Source organism: Neofelis nebulosa, chromosome 4 (assembly GCF_028018385.1).
Source record: "Neofelis nebulosa isolate mNeoNeb1 chromosome 4, mNeoNeb1.pri, whole genome shotgun sequence".
NCBI classification, from domain to species: domain Eukaryota; kingdom Metazoa; phylum Chordata; class Mammalia; order Carnivora; family Felidae; genus Neofelis; species Neofelis nebulosa.
In genome coordinates this window covers 114692653-114716447 of record NC_080785.1, presented here as the reverse complement: position 1 = coordinate 114716447, position 23795 = coordinate 114692653, and the positions used below count along the sequence as shown (strand labels likewise).

The 23795-nt window shown below is 40.7% G+C and overlaps 1 protein-coding gene across 2 annotated transcripts in view; it reads right to left on the bottom strand.

Moving 5' to 3' along the window:
• Positions 1-22190, bottom strand: part of CCDC174 (coiled-coil domain containing 174) — a 33220-nt gene extending 11030 nt beyond the window's left edge. For both annotated transcript variants that reach the window (XR_009260691.1, XM_058725884.1), the window contains exons 1-10: positions 22077-22190; positions 18691-18795; positions 17892-17992; positions 13229-13287; positions 10332-10509; positions 6940-7035; positions 5822-5964; positions 5370-5464; positions 2158-2290; positions 273-419 (exon numbers count right to left, since the gene is read on the bottom strand). Coding sequence is in view for 1 of the 2 variants with exons in the window: in XM_058725884.1 (XP_058581867.1) it covers positions 273-419; positions 2158-2290; positions 5370-5464; positions 5822-5964; positions 6940-7035; positions 10332-10509; positions 13229-13287; positions 17892-17992; positions 18691-18795; positions 22077-22190 (1171 nt within the window). In the remaining variant the exon portion in view is untranslated. The remainder of the gene's footprint in view (positions 1-272; positions 420-2157; positions 2291-5369; positions 5465-5821; positions 5965-6939; positions 7036-10331; positions 10510-13228; positions 13288-17891; positions 17993-18690; positions 18796-22076) is intronic.
• Between the last annotated feature and the right edge of the window lie 1605 nt (positions 22191-23795).

Genomic DNA, 23795 nt, shown 5'->3' with positions numbered 1-23795 from the left:
GTAGCACAAATTTTTAAAAACTTCCCCCAGTGCTTCTAAAAAAATTGTCCTTTTGAAATGACCTGTTGTAGACCTTGGTCTTTTATAATCACACTTTCTAGTGTTCCTGTTTACAAACAGCTAGGGTCTGGGTACTGAGAAGAAACAGTTCAAAGATCTGGAGAGTTCCGTGAGCCTCAAAAGCCTCTACACTAAGACTCATGAGAATCACACTCTGAGATGAACTGGAAAAGTCTGTGCAAGGCCTGTTTAGAACCCCCCCCCCCCCTTACCTTTTCCTCTGTCCCACTCTCGGACATGCGGCACTCCCGGGCGGGTATCCTTCCTCTCCTGAACGATGACTTCCACTTTGCTACTCTGGGCAGCAGTATGTGGGGTTGGCACAGCCTCTGGTTCTGGTGGCAAAGGCCCAATAACATCTATTTTTTTGCAAGAGAATAAGACATCACTATAATAAAACTTAAAGCTATTATTAAAATAAACATTAAATAGAACATGCTCATCTTGAGAGTAAAAGTAACAGCCAGTATTTAATGAGCACCTATCTTGGCCCAGGGAGTGAACTAAGTACCATGTGTACAATAGTTTGTGTAATTCTTATAATAACCCTCATAAAGTCAGGGTTAGTATTCCTATTTTATAAATGAGGAAAATTAAGCTCACAAATGCTACAGAGGTAGAAAGTGACAAGAGCCAGGATCTGAACCCAGGTGGGATGTATTTCAAAGTCTCTGTGCTTCCCACTATGCCACCCTGTTTCCCCAGACCGACAACTGAAGGACCAGAAACCCCCAGTTACTCCACTAAAATAAGAGTCTCAGAAAAAGCAAGAGACCTTGGAGTGACAAAGAGCTGGGGTGTGGCAGCGGGCTGTAGGCTCTTCACCTTTGGCTAGATTTTAAAAGAAAGATTTTTCAAAAAACACTGTGTGGCGCTCCACATCTTGTAGAGGTGACAGATGTTCAGGAGTAGAGCAAAAAATAGAGAAACAATATGCAGAGCTTAACATGTTACAGGAACACAGCATTTATACAAAACTAAACAGATGATCTTCCAATTCCTAAATGTTTCTTGTCTCCTTTCAAAGCTAAACTGAAGCTGTGTTCAGAATAGAAAATGGCCGATGGCTTAGCACAAGGCTTCCGTGTGAGCAGGAGGGGCTTGTATAACATGCTCCTGACACCCACACTCACCTTTTTCGTTTTGGGAATGGAACGCCCTGCCCCCAGTTTCAGTTAGAGATGTGGCCACCTCGCTAGACAGGCCATTCCCCAGGGGCCCCTGCAGCTGCAATCAGGCCAGTGGGTTGTAAATGCATGGTTGTGTGGGCCTTCCAGTTCACATTCCTAAAGAAGCAACAGGTTCCTCTCCCCTCTTTCCTGCTTCCCTGGGGTTGGACCATGAACAGGTGGTAGGGAGCAAGCTTCCACCCTGCAGGTAGAGCATCACTCTAGGAACGGCAGAAGCAGGAAAACAGGAGGAAGCTGGGGACTGGGTAACTACGTGGGGCAGAGCTACTACCTGCCTAGACACCCACCACCTCCAAAGGATTAAAACCAAAAATAGACTTCCAGCTCGTTGGAGCCAGTCTATGCAGGAGTCTCAGGAATGGCAGTGAAGCCCAGACTAGGGTAGCTCATGCAGCAAGCAGAATCCTTCAGGGACACAACATGCCATGTGGTGTTTCCACGTGTTGTGACAGTCCTTTCAGAAGCTGTCTATACTCGTAAATTCTTTCCTTTCTTATGTCACTTTGTGAATATATTTCTCCTTTAAAATAAATTAATGCACAATAACCAAAAAAACTTATAGCCATAGCGAAAGAAACCAAGTCTAAAACGTGTGTGTACAACAAAACTTTATCTTAAAACATCTCTGCTCTAAGTGAAGTCTCGTTTACTAAGCCAGGCCCTTCTATGAAGTAACACAATGTCCTATTCGTTAATATTCTTGTCTGTATAAAAAGATTCTTTCGAGTGTCATTCTGCACCACGTGGATTATAAAAAACTGCTCCTGGCAGTACCCCAAAGGTACCCTGCTTGCTTAGAGAATAAAACTAAATGGCTCATTTCCAGATTGTCAGTCCTGTTCACTGAGACATCATTAGAACTAAAGATTTTCCTTTTGAAGTTCAGACACAATGAGCCATGATATACCTTTGTTTTCTTCCTCTGCTCCATCTTCTTTTGACTTTTTCATCTTTTTTTGTCGGAGTTTAGCAAGCCTTGCTTCTAACATAGCCTTTCGCTTTTCCTTTATGTTCTCTCGTTTTGTTCTCTGATCTGTTGTCTGAATATAACAGAAAATTAGAAATTTACTGTAAATCAAATTCACAATATTTCTTCTCAAATTAAAATTATTAAAAGTGAATTTAAAGGATTAAATATTAATTTCATCTTAAAAAACAGACTAATTAATTGATTTCAGGCCACCACTAGGCAGCTAGCCTTGAGCTCTTCCAAACACAGACCTAGGAGGCCCTCTTATACAAGCCCTCTGGCATGTTTTCTAAGTTTAGCGAGTGTTCACAGAGCGCCCTGGAATGCTTCACATTCAAGGAAACCAACCAATTCTGTTCTACTCCTTAATCCCTTAAATAAATCCCTTAAATAACTCTCTATTTTCTTACCCAGGCCACTCTAAAAGTACCATACTTAAAACCAAATTTAAAACATCAAAGTTATATAAGTTAGTTCTAAGCAGCTATAATTTTAAAGTCTGGAACACCAAAATAGAATAGCAATTGCATTCATAAAACTATAATAGCATTCTGATACTGATAAATAATAGTTTATTAATAAAACTGTCACTATTTGCAGAAGACGGGATGTTATATATAGAAACCCTAAAGACACCAACCAAAAAACTGTTGGAACTAATAAATGAATTCAGTGAAGTTGCAAGATACAAAAGCAATATACAAAAATCTGTTATGTTTCTATACGCTAGTAACAAACTATCAGAAAAAGAATTAAGAAGACATTCCCATTTATAATTACATCAAAAAGAATAAAATGCTTAGGAATAAATTTAACCTAGGAGGTAAAAGACCTGTACTCTGAAAACCATAAAGCAACAATGAAAGAAACTGAAGAAGACACAAAGAAATGGAAAAATATAGCATGCTCATAGACTGGAAGAATGAATATTAATAAAACATCCATATTACCCAAAGCAATCTACGATTCAATGCAATCTCTATCAAAATTGCAACAAGTATTTTTCACAATAGAACAAACAATGCTAAAATTTGTATGGAAACACTAAAGACCATGAATAAGCATTCTTGAGAAAGAAAAAAAAAAAACTGGAAGCCTCAGACTCCCTGATTTCAAACTATATTACAAAGCTATAGCAATCAAAGCAGTTAGGCACTGGCATAGAAACAGACACAAAGATCAGTGGAACAGAAAAGAGAACCCAGAAATAAAGCCAAGCATCCACGGTCAATTGATTTATGACAAAGGAGCCAATAATATGCAATGGGGAAAAGACAATCTCTTTAATAAATCATGTGAGAGAAAAGGAATAGGCAGGTGCAAAGAATGAAACTGGACCGCTATCTTACACCATATACAAAAATTAACCCAAAATGGACTAAAGACTTGAACACAAGACTCCAAACTATAAAACGTCTTGAAGAAAATATAGGCCATAAGCTCCTTAACATCAGTCTTGGCAATGACTTTTTGGATCTGACACTAAAAGCAAAGGCAAGAAAAGCAAAAACAAACAAGTGGGACTATATCTAACTAAAAACTTCTGCACAGCAAAGGAACCCATCAACAAAATGAAACACAACCTACTGGATGGGAGATATATTTGCAAATCATATCGGATAAGGGATTAATATATATATTAAAACAGTCCAATTAAAAAACAGGCAGATAATTTGAACAGACATTTTTCCAAAAATACATACAGATGGCTAACAGACACATGAACAGATGCTAAATATCACTGATCATCAGGGAAATGCAAATCTAAAACCATAATGAGCTTTCATCTCGTACCTATTAGAATGACTATTATCAAAAAGACTAGAAACAACAAATGTTGGCAAGGATGTAGAGAAAGGGGAACACTTGTGGATTGCTGGTAGGCACGTAAATAGGTGCAGTCACTATGGAAAACAGTATAGAGGTTCCTCAAAAAATTAACCATATGATCCAGTGATTCCAGTTCCGCTTATTTATCTGAAGAAAATGAAAATGCTAACTCAAAAAGATATCTGCATCCCCATGTTCACTGCAGAATTATGTACAACAGCCAAGACATGGAAACAACCTAAGTGTCCATCAATGGATGAATGGATACAGAAGGGGTGGGAAGAATGGAGTATTACTCAGCCATAAAAAAGTATATTTTGTCATTTGAACCAGATGGATGGACCTTGAGAACATTATACTAAATGAGATAGGTCAGACAGGAAAAGACAAATACTGCATGATCTCACTTATATGTGGAATCTAACCCCCTTCCCTAAGGAAAAAAAAAAAAAAAAACAACAAAGACAAATATAAGCTTACAGATACAGAGAACAGATTGGTGGTTGACAGAAGTGAGGGTAGGGGGTGGACAAAATGGGTGACAGGAATCGAAAGGTATTTAAACTTCCACTTATAAAATAAGTAAGTCATGGGGATGTAATGTAATGTAAAACACGGCAATCACAGTTAATAATACTGTAATGCATATCTGAAAGTTGCTAAGACAGTACATCTTAAAAGTTCTCATCACAAGAAAAAAAATTTTTGTAACTATGTATAGTGACAGATAGTAACTAAACTTAATGTAACAATCAATTTGCTATATACACAAATACTGAATAAGTATATTGTATACCTGAAACTAACATAATGTTATGTGTTAATTATACATCAATTAAAAAGTAATAATACAGTATCTGGTTTATGGCCACAATATTTACTAATTATCAGAAATATTAATCTTTAATAAAATTGAAAGTTTATTTAATGTACTTTTATCCATCACTGCTCTGAATATTAACTATTAAATAAATATTTTTTTAAAAAGGCCGGGGCGCCTGGGTAGTTCAGTCGGTTAAGTGTCCGACTTTGGCTCAGGTCATGATCTCATGGTCCGCGAGTTCGAGCCCTGTGTCAGGCTCTGTGCTGACAGCTCAGAGCCCGGAGCCTGTTTCAGATTCTGTGTCTCCCTCTCTCTCTGACCCTCCCCCATTCATGCTCTGTCTCTGTCTCAAAAATAAATAAATGTTAAAAAAAAATTTTTTTTAAAAAGGCCATTTTGAGTATCAATTTAAAAAATAGACCATTTCCATAATATGGTCCAACAAGAAACAAACCGCTCTCAAATACTTAACATCAATTCTGAATTTAATTTTTACCTGTTCACGTAGCATCTCTAATGTTTTCATCTGCTTGTTTCTCAACTCTTTATCTCGGGCAAAGGCAAAATATCCAACACCAAGTTGCCGGGCCTCTGAAATAAGTCACAATTTTTCAGAAGATTAGAGTTCCCTGATTAACAAACTAGAGTCAGGCTAAATTTCCAATGAAGGCAAAAAGAAACGCAGTAGTATTTGACACAAGTTTAAAAAAAAAAAGGCAGCTAAGCCAAAAAGATCTCCTGCTTATGATTAGCAGGCCCTCTGTTAGAAAGATATTCCCAACAAGAGTATTTTTTAGGCTATAAAGCAAACAAAGGGGATATTTTCAATTTCGAAATCAGAATCTTTTATTTCTATGTAAGAGCTACAGCTTTATGAATATTTCCCTTTATGCTTGCCATTAGTCCAAAAAAAACAAAAAGATTTAAAAAGCTGCAAGATGATTATACCATTTTCACGAATGTCTTCATAATGTATGGGCCCCATCGGCCTTTTCAAGGCCTCTCTTTCTTCTTCCTCCCATTGCTGGCGCTGAAGTTCTTTTCTCATATCTTCAGATAATAAGGTTTTCTCATTAGCAGGACTAACGAAACTAGTAGGGGGACAGAGCAAAGCTATATTTAGGTAAGAGCTGTGAGACAGCAATACTTCAGTTCAGTAAGCTGGATCATGGACAAGTAATTCTAGCTGATAAGATAATTCCTTACAGAATTTTCTGACCCACAATACCACTGGGAAACTGCAAAAACTGTTTTCATCTTTCTTTAATTAAGCAGCTGACTTGTTACATTAGTGCAACAGAATCTTGCCTCAGCACTTGAGACAAACCACTTTCCTTCCCATCCCCTTCTGGGCTAAAGGGGAGGAAGAAGCCAGGGCCTCGGCTGCATGGTCAGCTGCAAAACACTGCAGCCAGACAGTGTCTCCTGTCCCGTGTCAGGCGGCTCAGGGCTCCTGCACTTCCTTCCTTGTGCTGAGCCCAGGCCGATCTGAACCTGAAGGACTTGGACAAGGTGGACTTTCCACATCAAAACTGCCCTTGGTGAGGGGAATTTTATTCCCTGGAGTGTACTAGCAAGTTATCTCTTAGAGGTCTCTGGCCCTAAAGGAAAAAATCTAGCAATAAGGCCCTTGCTTCAAAATGCAAAAATTAGTATAAAGAAAAAGTTAATAAGCTAACCACTTCCGTGCTCTCACTTGCTATGGGATAACCAAGTATATATTCCTAAATATCTTTCTCCACAAAGGTTTGTTTGTTGGTTTGGGCTCATTCTATATTTTTAACTCTGATAATCAGACACCCTTCCAAGTAAACAGATATAGCTCCAACTCATCCCTTTCAGTGGCTACACAATATGGATGATCAACTATTCAGGTTGTTCCCTGAGTGTGGATTATGTGTGTGTGCTAACCATAGAAGAGTTCTTCAGCAAATATTCTTACGCATCAAGAAAAAAACCTTCTTACTGGACCATGAAGACAATGAACTAAAAGCAGCCTCACCCATAAAACAATCCCTATGTCTGCATTTCAGACCTGGGCAGAGGTTTGCATATCACATACTTACAGCCTCCCCTGAAGATTTTTATCCATCTCCAGCAGATCTGGCAAATCCTTTTTCATACAGCGGCGAGATCGCCCTAAAGAATCCACATAATCCACCCTAAAATAAAAGTGAAAACATGTGAAGAAGGCTTTGTACATGACATATGGTTCCTTAAGTTACAGACTAGTTGCACAGTAAAAAAGTAATGTAAGCTTCACTACCAAGAAACACTCTCAACCCTGAGAGACCATAACCACGGATAAGAACATGTTTTTTTTTTTTTAAGTTGACACACAATAAGTTCATTGTGCCTTCTGTTAAACCTTAGTTTTAGAAAATGCAGAAAATGATTGATCATATATGTCTGTGATTTAATACAAGGGTGCCTGGTGGCTCAGTCGGTCAAGCGTCTGACTTCGGCTCAGGTCATGATCTCACAGTTCATGAGTTGGAGGCCCACATCGGGCTCTGCACTGACAGCTCAGGGCCTGGAGCCTGCTTCGGATTCTGTCTCCCTCTCTCTCTCTCTCTGCCCCTCCCCTGCTTGTGTGCATGCTCGCTTGCTCTCTCCCAAAAATAAACATTTAAAAAAATAAATAAAATAAAAACAGCCCACACAGACCCTTGCCGCAATACCTCAGAACTTCCTTCAGTCTGGTTTAGACAATTCCACATATTTTACCAGCATAACTTTGCTCTGTACCATGCTCAACCTGCTCATTTTCTCAGTCTTCGCAAACCTGACTTTTTATTCTTTCTTTTACTTCTTCTAATTGGTACAGCTCCTTCCAATTAGAAATTTCTCAAGTCAGGATTACTTTGAGGACTTATTAATTAGGAGGAAGCCAAGCAACACACATTTTGTACCGCAAAAGCAGCTCAGTGGTGGCACAGTCTATTATCTTTTACTTTTAGTTCCGCTTTCTTTAGCTTTGCCCAAACCAGACAGAAGTTACAGTCAGGGGAACCAGGCAGACATCAAGGCAAAACGAAATACTCCTACTTCCCACAACAGGAAATATGGACGGATTTTCATGGAAAACATTTCAACTGCATTATGATGCAACAGATTTATTGTTTAATTATGGGTAAGGAATTGCCTATAGCCTTTAGCAGGGGGCTAAAAACACAGAAAGGGGTCAGTACTGCTGGTGCAACTCAAGATCAGAGTCTCATGTATGTGGCTTTGCTTTTGTTAGCAATTTCTTTCCTCTTACACGTGCTGATTCCAATTGTTAGCCCATGACTTGAAAACTGAATGTCTGGGAATCTATTACTATAGTCCTGACGCTGATTGCTGTGAGAAATAAAACCTCCAACTGCAGAAAGCAGTTTCTTTCTTCCTCCCTCCCCCCTCCGCTTTTTTTTTAATGAATAGAGAAATAAAATCATCTAGCCAGATGGTCTGAGTAATTATTTACAGTATTTTTGCGGAAAGATTTTCCACCACCTGGAACTTAACTACCAAAAGGATTTTACAAGTAGCTACAATTCTGGAGCTTAATTTAAAAACAAAAAAAGTGTCAGAACTGCTTGCGGTGCGTCTTCCTTCACCATATGGTGGCATGTGACACCTTCAATTGCCCTCCAAACTCTTCAAATCACTGACAAATTGCTAGTAATCATACAAGCATTAGGAAGAAAAAAAAAAAGACATTAAACCTTTCAAAGGAGATGAGATTTCTGCTATGAAAAGCAATCATAGGCTATTCTGTTTCTGGAGAAGGTCTCTAAAATGTACAGATCCCCTCAAAACAGAAGTGGCAAGACAGTAGTCAGCAAGTGCTCTATGTAATCAGCAATCACTGAACAAGCTCCAGGAAAACAATTACTTGAGGTACAAGAGTAATATGGCAGGGCTCAGAGTCATGGCATCTTCAAAGCGCTCTCAGGGAGAGTTAAGGCCCGTGCCCATGAAACGCTTCCTAACATCAGCAGGGAGGATATAAGAAGTACCAAAGTTTTGCCTCAAATTTTTTTTCTAGTAACGAGGCCAGTTGTGTGTCAATAATAAAGAGAAGCTAAGACCCAAAGGAGTCGGAAGCATATCTAAGTGCTACCAGATTTCGGGTGAGGGAGAAATCGCTCATACTGGAAACGATGAGGGAAAGCATCAGTAGAAGAGACTACGTCGTATGTGCTTCTCTTTGGGTTGCTTTTAACAAGTATGCAGCCAGAAAACCTAGCCCAAATGTAAATTTTTAGAAAGCAGATAACATCTGTTCTATCCCAATGTCATGTTATTTCCGGACAACGTGGACACCCTCGGTAGTATGAAGATGTGAGGTCCCTGCAATCCTCAGTAGCCGGACCTGCTCTCTTAAGCTCACCAATGACTCCTACCGACGGGGCCAAGAGCTGACAAAAGGTCAGCAAGTGCTGCAAACTATCCTGAGCGGTTCCCAACAAAGATCCCAATAATGAGGATATTTGTGCCTGGAAGAGAAGGTGGGTAGGCTCTGCACTGACAGGAGGGTGGGCAGGCGGGGTTATTCTCAAGACAGTTTTACAGCATCAGTGCAGCTCTATGCAATTTTAAGCACGTCTGAACAAGTTTGTAAACACAGTCTTCAGTAGAGAAAATCCTTAGAAGGGAATTTTCATTCTGTTCTCTTTACTTATTGACATATTGGTCTCACAGGAAAAAGACTAGTTTGCTTCCCCATCATTCACGTACACGTAGGTAAAATTTAGAATAATTTCAATAAAAGTTTACAACATGTGTGCTTCTACTCCACAGAGCAGTTTCTTGGGTAGCTTAACATACTCTTACTTCCTGAAGGGAGTTTAAGGCAAACAATAAGGAAAACCGGGCTTCGTTGTTTTACAGGTGAGGAAACTGAGCCTCAGTGAGGATGGAACTTGATCAAGGTCATACTGCCAGTGAAAGACCTGCTATGCAGGTCCGAGGTCCACAATGCCTACACGACACTGCCAGAAATGCCCCAGCCAGAGTCCTGCCTGCCTTTTTCTGTGGAAATGAAGATCACCACCAGCTGGACAGTGACTCTCCACAATGCCTGAATTATGACCTGGGAAGCAGCCCAGGTAAGAAAGGAATACGCTTCTGTCTAAACGCTTCCACATCAGTCAAACAGGTGTATTAATGCCTTTTGCACCTGACTCGGTCTTGTTAATTATTTCTTCTTTGGAGCCACTGTTTCTGTAAATCCAATCTTAAAGGAAAGAGAGGAAGACTGAAGAGAAATGGTTTGATAGCATCCAAACAAAATCACTTTCAGAAAGTAAACACGAGTCGGGGCTCCTGACCGGCTGTCGGTGGAGTATGTAACTTTTGGTCTCAGGGTCATGAGTTCAAGCTCCATGTTGGGTGCAGAACTTACTTAAAAAAAAAAAAAGTAAACACAAGTCTGAGAATGCTAACATGACCAATTAATGTCATTATCACCAACCATTCTTCACCGGGGTCCTGAGGAGGAGGTATATCTTTTTCAGAAAGATTTTCTTCATCATCGTCTCTTTCTCCTGCCTTCCTACAATCTCTATTGGCACCAAACACCTCCATCTCTTTGTGTTTGTCTATGATCTTCTGTGTGAAATCCACAAGGTACATATCCTCCGCTTCTTCATCTAAGACATAAAAATCAATATTCAGATTTTTGACATTCTTCTCAAAGATGTAAACCACATATGGAATTGATATGAAGCAGTCACATTCACCACTGGGCGGCTACACTCCCCCTGGACGGCTCACTAGTCGATGCATCCGCCACCCCCGCCACCCCCCGAAAGTTTACAAAGACACAGAGCCACTGTGGGATCTAACCGTGGAGCTGCAAATGTGCCATCAGAAACACATGCCACACTAAAAAAATCTTAAGAGTCTAAAGTCTTCTGTTGCCTCGTCAATACAATGAGTGAGCAATATGGTCTCAGAATGTAACTTTAACATAAAACCACGTGATTTCAAAGAGACTCATTCACCCAATGACATAATATAGAAGCAGGACTGCATTTCTCATGTCGCCAGACCAGAGCAACAGACCTGTGTTACTACATGTAGCTCCCAATCAAGGGGCTATATTATTACCAACCCTAATTATACTGTTGTGGTATGGCGTTCTAAGGGTCATAATATAGGCAAAAGAAGTCATCTGAATTCTTTTCAATGCAATTAACACCACTTTCAGGCAAGGCATGGTGCCAGGATCTGTAGTGCATACAGAGACGGGTAAGACCTATGGCTTATAATATGCTTGAGCTAAAACATATACGCTGAAAGCTAAATAGCAACCCGTGACTTTAATTCAATTTAACCCAAGACAGTTGAAATACTCACAAATAACATTTACATTAAGTTTCACTATGCTGAATTTTCTCTGAGGTTTTTCTCTGAGTACAGGATTAAGCTCTATGGAACAGATATTAGGTTCCCTGTTACCAGGTACCGGTGTTAACCCCCAAGGTACAGTGGAGAATAACTGAGGCTCCAAAACTTAACTTGCCCAAATATCCAATATGCCTATCAGGCCTATCAGGTCCCACCATCCTGGACAGAACCAAATCCCCAGGTCCACAGGCACACTCCTTTGACCTGATTTCTATATTAGCGATACAAGTAAAGTCTGAATTAAAAAAAAAAAAAAAAAAAAAAAAGACTAATTTTTTTTTAAGCCACAAAATAACTCACATGGGAAAGAGATGTACTTTCTCAGAGTGGAGTTATAAGACCACATAACAGTGAGGCCTCCTGGTTAATGGACACCCTGCTGCTTCATCAAAAGGAAGACATAGCCTCTCTCCACGTCCCCTAGCTTTGAGAGTGCCTACCTCTCCCAGGCTGGGCTCCCTGCCAGGCAGGGAACATGCCTCTGCTATCTGGAAAGAGGGAGTTTGGCTGTGTGGGCAGCCAATGACCAAGGTTCCGGCCCTGCCTCTTCTCCTGCTGCCCCACTGCCCCCTTTCCCAGCCCATCAGGCCCAGCCATACTAGTCTGTCTGCCAACACTAGCCCTCTCCTCTCTCTGCTGATCTTCTCTCACCACTCTACCCAGCAGAATCCCTTTCTCCAGCTCTCCAAAGCCTTTGAGATCCTATTAGAGCCTACCTTCTCCCTAAAGACTTCCTCACATGCCTTTTGGCAATGAAAAATGCAGTGCCTTGTAAAATCTCTTCTATTGCTATCTAATAGTAAGGCTGGGTGTTCTTTCTCTGGGGGGGAGGGGGTATGGGGAAAGGGGGATCTTATTATTTTATAAGCAATTACAGGCACATCACAGAAAAAAATAGAAAATAGGGACAAGGAAACCTAACTCCTACACCCTGATATACCTGTAATTCCCCTCAGTCATTTTTTAATATAGGTAGAATCGTTTCTAATTGTAGCCTATTCAGACCTCGTTTCCTAACTTTACTTTGTTCTCCGTGCCATTGTCCTCCACTGATGACAATCCCCTTGAAGGCCGAGAAGAGAATCTGGCTCATGCTACCCTTGTTTGTCCCCTCATACCACCTCACATGTGGTGCACACTGGACAATCAGAGATTACTGTGGATGTATTTTCTCGTCCCTGTGCTGGCTCAGAAGGTAATGCATGTTAACTGGTGCAGCCACTCTGGAAAACAGTGTGGAGGTTCCTCAGAAAATTAAAAATAGACCTACCCTATGACCCAGCAATAGCACTGCTAGGAATTTACCCAAGGGATACAGGAGTACAGATGCATAGGGGCACTTGTACCCCAATGTTTATAGCAGCACTCTCAACAATAGCCAAATTGTGGAAAGAGCCTAAATGTCCATCAACTGATGAATGGATAAAGAAATTGTGGTTTATATACACAATGGAGTACTACATGGCAATGAGAAAGAACGAAATATGGCCCTTTGTAGCTACGTGGATGGAACTGGAGAGTGTGATGCTAAGTGAAATAAGCCATACAGAGAAAGACAGATACCATAGGGTTTCACTCTTATGTGGATCCTGAGAAACTTAACAGAAACCCATGGGGGAGGGGAAGGAAAAAAAAAAAAAAAAAGAGGTTAGAGTGGGAGAGAACCAAAGCATAAGAGACTGTTAAAAACTGAGAACAAACTGAGGGTTGATGGGGGGTGGGAGGGAGGGGAGGGTGGGTGATGGGTATTGAGGAGGGCACCTTTTGGGATGAGCACTGGGTATTGTATGGAAACCAATTTGACAATAAATTTCATATATTGAAAAAAAAAAAGAAGGTAATGCATGTTATTTCTTAAATCTCTCCCCGTACTTAAGGTGATTTTAATAAATAATGAAATACCACAGGGCTATATGAGTTACAGAAAATAAAGAAGTATAAATAAATTATTGTATTTACCTATAAAGTCTCCTTTAGTCATTTTTTCATATAATTTGGCTTTTTCTTCCAATTTCTCCCTAGGAGAAAAAAAAGACAAGTATTAGAAATGGTCTTACGCCTGCTACTCACGTGAAGGCTGCCTGACTGCTGCAATCTGCCAGGAGGCCCAGTCTGGCGATGAGGCTGAGCTGACCACCCCACCCTAAGGGGACCCTCAGACCCAGCCACTCCTGATTACCAACTTCATGTAAGTTCCATGAGGACAAGCCCCATCTTTCTCTTATTAATGACTATATCCCAGTGCCTAGAACAATACTTGGTATATAGTAAATTCTCAATCAGTATCTGAAAATAAATAATGAATTAAGATTCCAAATGCAAACTAAGTTAAATACCAAAAAAAGAAAGAGGTGTCTAAATAAAAACATTTTCTATGTGCAACCTTCTAAAGAGATCACCATATTCAATGCACACCCTTTGCATTACTGTTTTAAGGCACGAGTCCCTGATCATCTGTGGCTCATTAGGCTTCTCTAAGGGAGCTAAAGATCAACTTCTTAGAAGTCTGGTAAAATATGATGCATGAATACGTCATATATGTATTACACAGAGCATGAATAATTTATTTATGACACAGCTAATAAAAAACAAACATCAACCCTGGTATTTCAATAAAGCAGCCTCACTGGTCACGTTAATTCTGGTGACATTTACTTTTTAGTGGACACAGACTTAGTAAGATGGCTGGCAATTCCTTATTTTAGAAATACTTAATGATGGTAAAGAGAAGTCCCAAAGAAGTCATGTGAGCTTTTGCTTGCGAAGAATCAATCACACTTAATCATAAAGGAAAATTTCACTTCTAATGGCATCCCGAGACAATAAAGTCCCTTGGTCACATGGCTGTGTGCTCTGGAACAAATTACTTCACCTCTCTTGTATCCCACCCCACCCCCAGTTCCTAAATCTGTAACAGATGAAAAAAACAGCACTGCCTCTTAGGGTTGTCATGGAGAGTAACTAGATCGCACACGGAAAGCATGCCATCAGGCACATCATCTGCATCTTCGTCACCTAGGTCAGAAAGATTCCTCTCCCATTTTATGCATTCCTTCAACAAGTACTTCCTCCAGGCCTCCTCTATGCCAAGCACTGTTTCCGTAACGAGGACTCTATTTCGGAGGGGGCTTAACGTAGTAAGCTGTGTCATCAGAGAATCTTACTGTCTTAATGAAAATAAAACCTAAAAAATTTTTAAAAAACAAACCACAAAAAAACAGGTGTTAGGATAGAGTAACCAGGAGGACACTAGGCTAGAAAGGGTAGCCAGGGGAAACCTCTCTGAAGGTGACATTTGAGCTAAGGCTTACAGAGCAAGAAGCCAACCATGAGAGGATCTTGGGGAGAAAGCAAGTGAGACAGAGGAAGGATGAAGTAGGAATGAACTTGATATGTTCAAGCAGAGATCACAATGGTGGAGGATGCTGAGCAAAGGAGAGGGGGGCACAAAATAAGGACAGAGAGAGGCAGGTACAAGAACGCATGGGAGGGGCACCTGGGGGACTCAGTCAGTTACGTGTGCAACTCTTGATTTCAGCTCAGGTCGTGATCTCACAATTCATGGGATTGAGCCCTGTGTAGGGCTCTGCACTGGAAGCACTGAGTCTTCTCAGTGGGATTCTCTCTCTCTCCTTTCTCTCTGCCCGTCCCCCACACCCCCAGCACACATGGGCACTCTCTTTCTCAAAAAATAAATAAATACACTTAAAAAACAAACATGGGAAAGCGTAAGAAGCCTGGATGCAGTGTAACAGAAAGATGGCAGGAAGAGTCTCCAGATGAATAACGGAGATCAAGGAAGATGTCAGAGAAATGGCCACCACTGGATTTAGTAGATGAGGAAGTCATTAGAGACTTTAAAGAACAATTTCTTCAGTCAAGTAAGAAAGATGGAATTCAGAAGGCAAGAGTATGGGACACTAATCTGGAACAACTATGTGCCAAACACTATGTATCTCCTTTAATGAATTCCCTACAAACCTCCATGAGCTGAGTATTAACCACCTCACTTCATAGATAAGGAACGTCTCAATGGAGAAGTAACTTGCCTAAGGTCTTACATCCTCAAAGGACTGTCCCTGCCCATCTTGAGCTCTGGGGAGACTCAGAAGTCCTGTAGACCAAGGACAGACTTGACTCTTCATAAGCACAAAGAAGCCAAAGTATTATGCAATAGGTTACTGGATAAAAAAAAATTACAGCAAAGTACCCAGGAAAACTCTTGTTATATACAGTAAATAACAAAGGATTATGGCACCTTTCAACAAATTAGAATTCTGAGATATATTCCAGTAGGGTGAGAAAGATGTCTCAAAAATTAACATATGCTATGTCTGCTGGGAACAGGTCAAACACTAAGAAAAACAATTCCCCAAATGCGCTAATATTCTGCCTCTTTTTTTCAAACCCAGAAGAGCTGAGTAATCTCAGCAACTACTGCTTCCAAGTGCAGAGTTTTTATTACGCAATAGATCCAAAAGCACATGAGTCATGACAGACATTCAAACTTGGGATTCCCATGGGGCGCCTGGGTGGCGCAGTCGGTTAAGCGTCCGACTTCAGCCAGGTCACGATCTCGCGGTCCGTGAGTTCGAGCCCCGCGTCGGGCTCTGGGCCGATGGCTCGGAGCCTGGAGCCTGTTTCCGATTCTGTGTCTCCCTCTCTCTCTGCCCCTCCCCCGTTCATGCTCTGTCTCTCTGTGTCCCAAAAATAAATAAAAAACGTTGAAAAAAAAAATTTAAAACAAACTTGGGATTCCCTCTGAGTCTAGGGTGACACTGTAAATAACAAAGAGTTCTTCTTTACAGAAGAATGCCAGCTAACAAATGGAATGAAAAAATAAAAATGGAACGAATGAATTAGAAAATCATCACTTTGAAATCACCAGTCTAACAACTGAGAAGTCACAAGGTTCCACTGGGTGGAAATATGTTGGTGAACAAGATATTCATAGTCTCAGAGTTGCCCTCCTTAGATTATTATTAGTTACAAATGGGAAAGAGACCTTTACGGTGAAAAAATCTATCTTAACCAAGTGATCAAAGTTCATCACCAATAATAACTCAAACTGACATTGTGAACCTCCTGCTGTGATCCAATGGGAAGGACACACGGCCTACATCTTATTCTTACCAAAAGCAGTTAATGAGACGCTAATCAGATTGTGGGACACTGCAGACACAAGCCTGGACTCACCAAGAACAGTAATGGTACAACAGACGACAAAAAGGCATGGGAATTATTCTAGATTAAAAGAGACTAAAGAAATAGGACAACTGGGGTGCCTGGTGGATCAGTTGGTAGAGCATGCGACTCTTGATCTCAGTTGTGAGTTTGAGCTCCACGTTGGGTGTAGAGATTAGTAAAAAAATAATTTTAATAAAAGGAAGAAAAAAGAAAGTCATTCTATATACAAAATCTCTCCCTCTTTAAAAAAAAAAGAGGGGTACTTGGATGGCTTAGTCAGTTGAGCACCAGACTCTTGATTTCAGCTCAGGTCATGATCCCAGGGTCATGGGATCAAGCCCTGCATCAGGCTCCCTGCTGAGCATGGAGCCTGCTTAAGATATTCTCTCTCTCTCTCTCTCTCTCTCTCTCCCCCTTTGCCCTCTTCCCTGCTTACACCCTCTGAAAGAAAGAAAGAAAGAAAGAAAGAAAGAAAGAAAGAAAGAAAAGAAAATGAAAGACTAAATGGAATGTGTAATCTTTGAATTCTGAATTAAAACAAAACAAACTATAAAGGATTTAACTGTGCCAGGATAACTGGTAAACTCGGACTATAGATCATATCGTATATAATACTATTTTATCAGTGTTAAATTTCTTGGGTATGATAGCACTATTGTGGTTATGTAGGAGAATATCCTTGTTCTTAGGAGATACATGCTGAAATATTTTGAGGCAAAGTATCATGATGTTTAACAAAGTTTCTCTGCAACACACACACACACACACACACACACCCCAGAGACAGAAAGGAGCCAAAGCAAATGTGGAAAGATTAATTGGTAAACCCAGGTACTGTATTCTTTTTTTTTTAAATATGTATTTATTTTTGAGAGAGAGAGACACAGAGTGTGAGTGGGGAAGGGGCAGAGAGGGAGGGAGATACAGGATCTGAAGCAGGCTCCAGGCTCTGAGCTGTCAGCACAAAGCCCAACTCAGGGCGCGAACTCACAGACCACAAGATCATGACCTGAGCTGAAGTCGGATGCTTAACCGATTGAGCCACCCAGGCATCCTTTCAATTAGCCTGTTGCTTTGAAGTTTTTCAAAATAAAAAGTTAAAGGGAAAATTCAGTTTCGAAATGCTAACATCATAACACCTAGTAGCCCAGAGCCACACCTTCCTAGGGACACTTCTTCAACACTTGTTGATAAACTTAGTGCCTAACAAAGGCTCAAAGTTGGATTCTGTTTCATGTTCCAAATGGAGGTTATGTCTTATCTTCTTATATGATTACAAATGATATTATTTTTAGAGGCTATTTTATATTTTTGTAGTATTTGACTGAAAAGATGACAAAATTAAACCTATAAATTCAAAAGTGTGAAGTGGAACTCTCACTTCTTTGCTTGGGTAACACCAAAGGCAACTACATTTATCAGAGTTTAACTCTACCTTGCTTTGTCTAAAGTCTTCTGTTCCTCAATCTTCTGTTCTGCATCCTTCTCAGCTCTATTTGTAACTCCTACATTCTGTTTGCTCCAGATACTTGGTTTCTGCAGCATATTGATTTAAAAAGACAAAACAGAAATACCAAATGATTGCAAAAAATCTCTACTTTTATACATCAGAAGAAAAAAACAGATTAGATCTTATGGATCGATGGAGAAAACTAGATCTTCTGACAGCCAACCTATGTCAGGCAAATAAACTATACAAGGAAAAGCTGGAGCTGGGGAAAAAAAAAAAAAAAAAAAAGCCCTAAATTATTTAAAGAATTTCTTTTACGCGACTGCACATTTATCTTTTATCTCCTGAATGACTGCAACTTAACTCAAGAGAGTCAGTAATACAAATAGTAAGTACCATTACCTGTAAAATCGGAAAACCATTCACAACTCTTAAAGATCTTGGTATTTTCTGCTATATTACTGTATTATCTAATTGTTTCTCTCTGTTTGGATTTATAATACCTATGTAGCTGATCTTCCGTGAACAGGTACAAAACCACTTATTAGAGCATGCACTTTTCCAAAAGAAGTGCTAAAGAATTACATACAACATTATAATAGGCTTTTAAATGCTCTAATTTCTATTTTAATATAATATATTTTATGTGGATGTTCAGCTACAAGATAGGGATTTTCCCTGAACTTTTATCTGTAGCAGAGACCAGGAGACTTTCAAAAAATCTAATTATGGCTTAATTCCCTCATGTTTGGAATCAATGGAGATAACTAGGTCTTATTTTTACCTTATTAGTTGTTTTTGGTTTTCCCAAAACTCCAGAATCTTTTAGAAGTTTTTCTTGTTTGAATTCTTCTTGTTTTCGGAAGAGTTCAGCCTTAAGGTCTACCAACTAGAATAAAACCAATAAGCAAACAAAAACGATGGGTTAGTTCTAATGAGTGACCAGATTTCCAAGTTACTGTAATTCTCAAAGCAAGATTTAAAGTTCCTATAAACAGACAAAAATGAATACAAAATTAAATATAGAATCCAGTGCAAATTAAGTCAAGTCATATTGCATTCCAGCTCTGTTGGAGACGTATTTCTACTCTAACCTTCAACACTGGGCAAGGGAGGGTAATTACTCAAAGTAAATGAAGTTTGCATCTATTAGATTCAGACTGAATTAACAACACTAAACACGTTCTCTCTGACTGACACTGTAATCCCATGTAATCATCACAACAATTTATTATTTCTGCAGAGAAATGTCTTCAGCAACTATCCAAGTACTGAAGAGCAGGATATAAACACGAAATAGAAACACTTCTGCCTCAGTTACAATCTAATAAAAAAGGTAACTTATAATACCAGTAAGATGTAATAAATGACTTTAAAAGTGGAAGAAGGGGTGCCCGGGTAGCTCAGTCCATTAAGGTTAAGCATTAAGGTTAACTGTCTGACTCCTGATTTGGCTGAGGTCGTGATTTCAGGATTGTGAGATGGAGGCGTGACCGAGCCCCAAGTCAGGCTCTGTACTAAGTGTGCAGCCTACTTAAAACTCTCTCTCTTTAAATGTTTATTTATTTTTGAGAGAGTGTGTGTGTGTGGGGCGGGGGGGGGGGGGGCGGGGAGGGAGAGAGGGAGAGAGAGAGAGAGAGAGAGAGAGAAAGAAAGAGAGAGAGAGAGAAAGAAAGAGAGAGAGAGAGAGAGAGAGAGAGAATCCCAAGAGGGCTCTGTGCTGATAACAAAGAGCCCGATGTGGGGCTTGAACTCCAGAATTGTATGATCATGACCTGAGCCAAAGTCTGATACTTAACTAAGCCACCCAGGTACCCCTCTCTCTCTCTCTCTCTCTCTCAAAAAAAAAAAAAAAAGAATGGAAGAAAACAGGGGCACCTGGCCAGCTCAGTCGGAACATATGACTCTTGATCTCAAGGTTGTAAGTTCAAGCCCCACGTTGTGTATAGATTACTTAAAAAGTCTTTAAGAAGAAAAAAAAAAAAAGAGTGGAAGAAAATAGCATAAAATTTGAGCTGCAGGAGCATTTCCTGCTGTCCAGAGTGGTCAGAGACAGCTTTGAGTTGAGCCTTAAAAGACAGGAAAAGGGCGCCTGGCTGGCCCAGTCAGAGGGGTGTGCAACTTTTGATCTCAGTCAGGGTCATGAATTCAAGCCCTACACTGGATGTAGAGATTACTTAAAATAAATAAGGGGCACCTGGGTGGCTCAGTTAGTTAAGCATCCGACTTTGGCTTAGGTCATGATCTTGGGGTTCATGAGATCAAACCCTGTGTCAGGCTCTGTGCTTACAGCTTGGAGCCTGAAGCCTGCTTCGGATTCTGTGTCCCCTCTCTCTCTGCCCCTCTCCCCCCAAAAAAATAAACATTAAAATTTTTTTTTAAATAATAAATAAAATTAAAAAAGAAAGATATGCAAGATGTCAACAGCTGGAAATAAAGTGGACTGAGTGGAAAAGAGCTCCAAGCTTATGTATGTTTTAGAAACTGCAAGTTTAGCTCAATCACAGGGCTCAAGAACAGGAAAGTCCAGGGCAAAGGGAACAGGGCAGTTGGGTGAATATCCATGCCTATCTCTCACTGTACCAATCCCTAGTGTCTACTTTGCAAAGAAAGATATAACGACAGTTTCCATTTTAAAGGTCCAGATACAGCTCCCTATACACATGGGCATTTTTTTTAATGCTTAGAGAAAGCATGCACGTGCGTATGAGAGCAAGGGGGAGCAGAGAGAGAGGGGGACAGAGAGAATCCCAAGCAGGCTCCATACTTGGGGCAGAGCCCCACACGGGGCTCAATCTCAGGACTGTGAGATCATGACCTAAGCTGAAAATCAAGAGTCAGAAGCTTAACCAAATGAGCCACCCAGGTGCTTCCACGTGGGCATTTATCAACAGGATACTTAAAAGCATCACAGATTGACTTTTAAGGGGAATCAAAATGAGTTCAAGGATTTCTATTTTGGAAGACATCAGTTTAAAAGCAGCCTTGGCAGGGATTTAATAATGCTAAAGGAAGTTTCATCCCAGAACCTAATAATCTAAGCTTTTAAACACAAAAACTTTACAGCCTCTTCTTCTAAGCCTTCTTAACCACCTCCATTTTCTAGCCATACATTTTCCTATTCTGTGACTACTTTTGAATTTTAAAAAGAAGATGCTCTGAAAACTGTCCCAGAGAACATTCTTATTATGGTTACTGCTAATTTTAACCTGTCAGGATAGAATAACTTTATTATTTATACTTTTTTTGCTCTTTTTGCTCAAACATACTAACTAGCACTAAAGTTCAATATCAGACAAGGAAAAAAGACTCAAATATTGGCACACATAGAAGTTTTCCTTCGCACTTCCTTTGCATCCTAATACTCTGCAGTAAATTGAAGATTAAATCAAATATTAGGCAATTTGCTCTGATGTAACAGAAAAGGCAACAGCTTTGGAGACAACCAGATTGAGTCAGCCAGTTCTATCATTAAGAATTCTGTATGTAAACTGGGGAAAGCCACTTTGCCTTAAATGGGCCTCAAAGTTATCAGCTGTAAAACCGGGATATTAATAGCACCTACTTTCTAAAGCAGCTGGGTGAATTCAACGAGATAGTGCACAGAAACGTCAGAGCAGGTTTTCTTCTTAGAAGTAGCTAGTTTAACAAAACTGCTTACGTCCTGTTAGAGCTTACAACTCGCAAGCACCGCAACCTACGGGTGCATTAACAACTGTTTAGTTCCTGGTCAGGGGACGCTGGGCGCTCTCGGATCCAGGGGAATAAGTCACATTCTCTCATGTTCTGGGAGGACCTTGCTGGTCTCTGGACTGGAAAAGAAAGGAGGAAGGGGAATGTGTCTGCACAGCAAGCACTGGCCGGGGTTCCTCTCCGACCACGGAGGGAGACACGACTGGCAACGAGGCCTGGCCCGGTTGTCGCAGAAGAAGGGCAAGGACATTCTTAAAGGGGAAAAGATATCAGGTTCAGGTCCGTATCGAAGGAGGGAATCCCGGTCCGGGTGTACGTCCGAGGAGAGAACCCAGTAAGAAAGTTGGGCCGGGTCCCCAACTGAAACAAGCCAGGTTCGGGTTCCTGTTTGCGGGAAAGCCACACAAGGTCGAGATTCTTGTCTAGTGGAGGTGAGGAGAACTCGGAGCCCCGGAGCATCACCGTACCCGCACTCACCGAGGAGGCAGTAACGTCCAAAGGCTTTTTCCTCCGGTCCATTCTGGCGCCAGAGGCTCCCAGCACAAAGCAGACAAGCACCAACACCCTCCCGCAGGCCTCTACCGCCTGCATCCGGCGCAACCGGAAGTGCTGTTATAATACAGAGGATAAGTTTGCGACGCCGGCGCCATCTTGGAAGGGTCAGATGTTGTGCATGGTGTGCCTGCCACCATTTTGAGAGGGTCAAAGAAGCCCACTGTTAAGCTAAGGCCATCTTGAAGAGAGAGGAAGGTAACAAGGGCTAGTGTTGGCGCCATCTTGAGAAGGACGGAATGTGGCTTTCAGAATGATGGACGCCATCTTGAATGGGGAGGATTGGGTGCTGGGATGGCGCCATCTTGGGGAGGGCACCGTGAGTTCAAATGTTCTTCCTATTGAAAAGAAAGGTGGGCTGGTAAGGACTGGAAAGATCTAAATGAAGACCTGCTGTACGACTGGCACTGTTTGGTGCTTCTTACACTTTAACTTATTTCTCACAAAAGCCATATGTGATACGGATTATTATATTAATCTTGGTAGAAATAACAATAATAGCTAACATTAATGCAGTGCTTATTATATACCACTTTACATGTTTCAGCTGTTTTGGGTCACCTGGATGGCTCAGTAGGTTTAGCGTCCGACTCTTAATTTCACCTCAGATCATGATCTCAGGGTCGTGGGATCCAGCCCCACGATGGACTCCAAGCCAAGCATGTTTAAGATTCTCTCTCCCCACTCCCTTCTCCATACCCCTCTCCCCCGTTCCTGTGCTCTCTCACTAAAATACCAAAAAAAAAAAAAAAAAAAAAAAAAAAAAATGCTGTACACATATTTCAGCTAGTAAGAACATGAACTTCAGAGGCCAGTTTCCTGGCTTCCAATCACACTTGCTAGCTATGTAACTTTGGAACTTTGGAAAAGAACTTAACTTCTGTGTCAGTTTTCAAATGGGAAGAAAATAGTATGTACTTCATGGGATTTAATGAGGATTATATAAGTTAAATGAGCTAAGTTTGATACAAATATTAATGATTGTGGAGTGCCTGGGTGGTTCAGTCAGTTGAGCATCTGACTCTTGGTTTTGGCTTAGGTCATGATTTCACGGTTCCGTTTGAACCCTGCATTGGGCTCTGCTGTTGACGGCATAGAACCTGCTTGTCTGTCTCCCTTGCTCACTCACTCTCTCTCAAAAATAAATAAATAAACTTAAAAAAACATATTAATTATAACAATAGACTAATGACCTCCCCTGCCAAAGATGTCCATCTTTTAATCTGCAGGAACTGTTCATATGTTTCCTTATATGGCAAAAGGGAATTTGCAGATGTGATTAAATTAAAGATCTTGATATGGGGAGATTATCTAGGTGAACCCAACGTAATCAAAATGTCCTTATAAGGGAAGCAGAAGGATCAAAGACCATGTGCCAAGGAATGCAGGCAGCCTCTAGAAGGAAAAGACAAATCCTCCACTAGAGCCTCTAGAAGGAATGCAGCACCACTGACACTCAGACTTTAGCCTTATAGTGATTCTGCATGGCCTACAGTTCAACTCATTCTGACCTTATGTAACTGGAGATAACCTCATATTCCACAGGATAAGGGCTGCGTGCTGTAAGACTGCCCCCACTTCAGATGCCAATTCCAAGTCCAGTCTATCACCTATGCTTCTAAATTGGAGGTTCCAATCACCCCT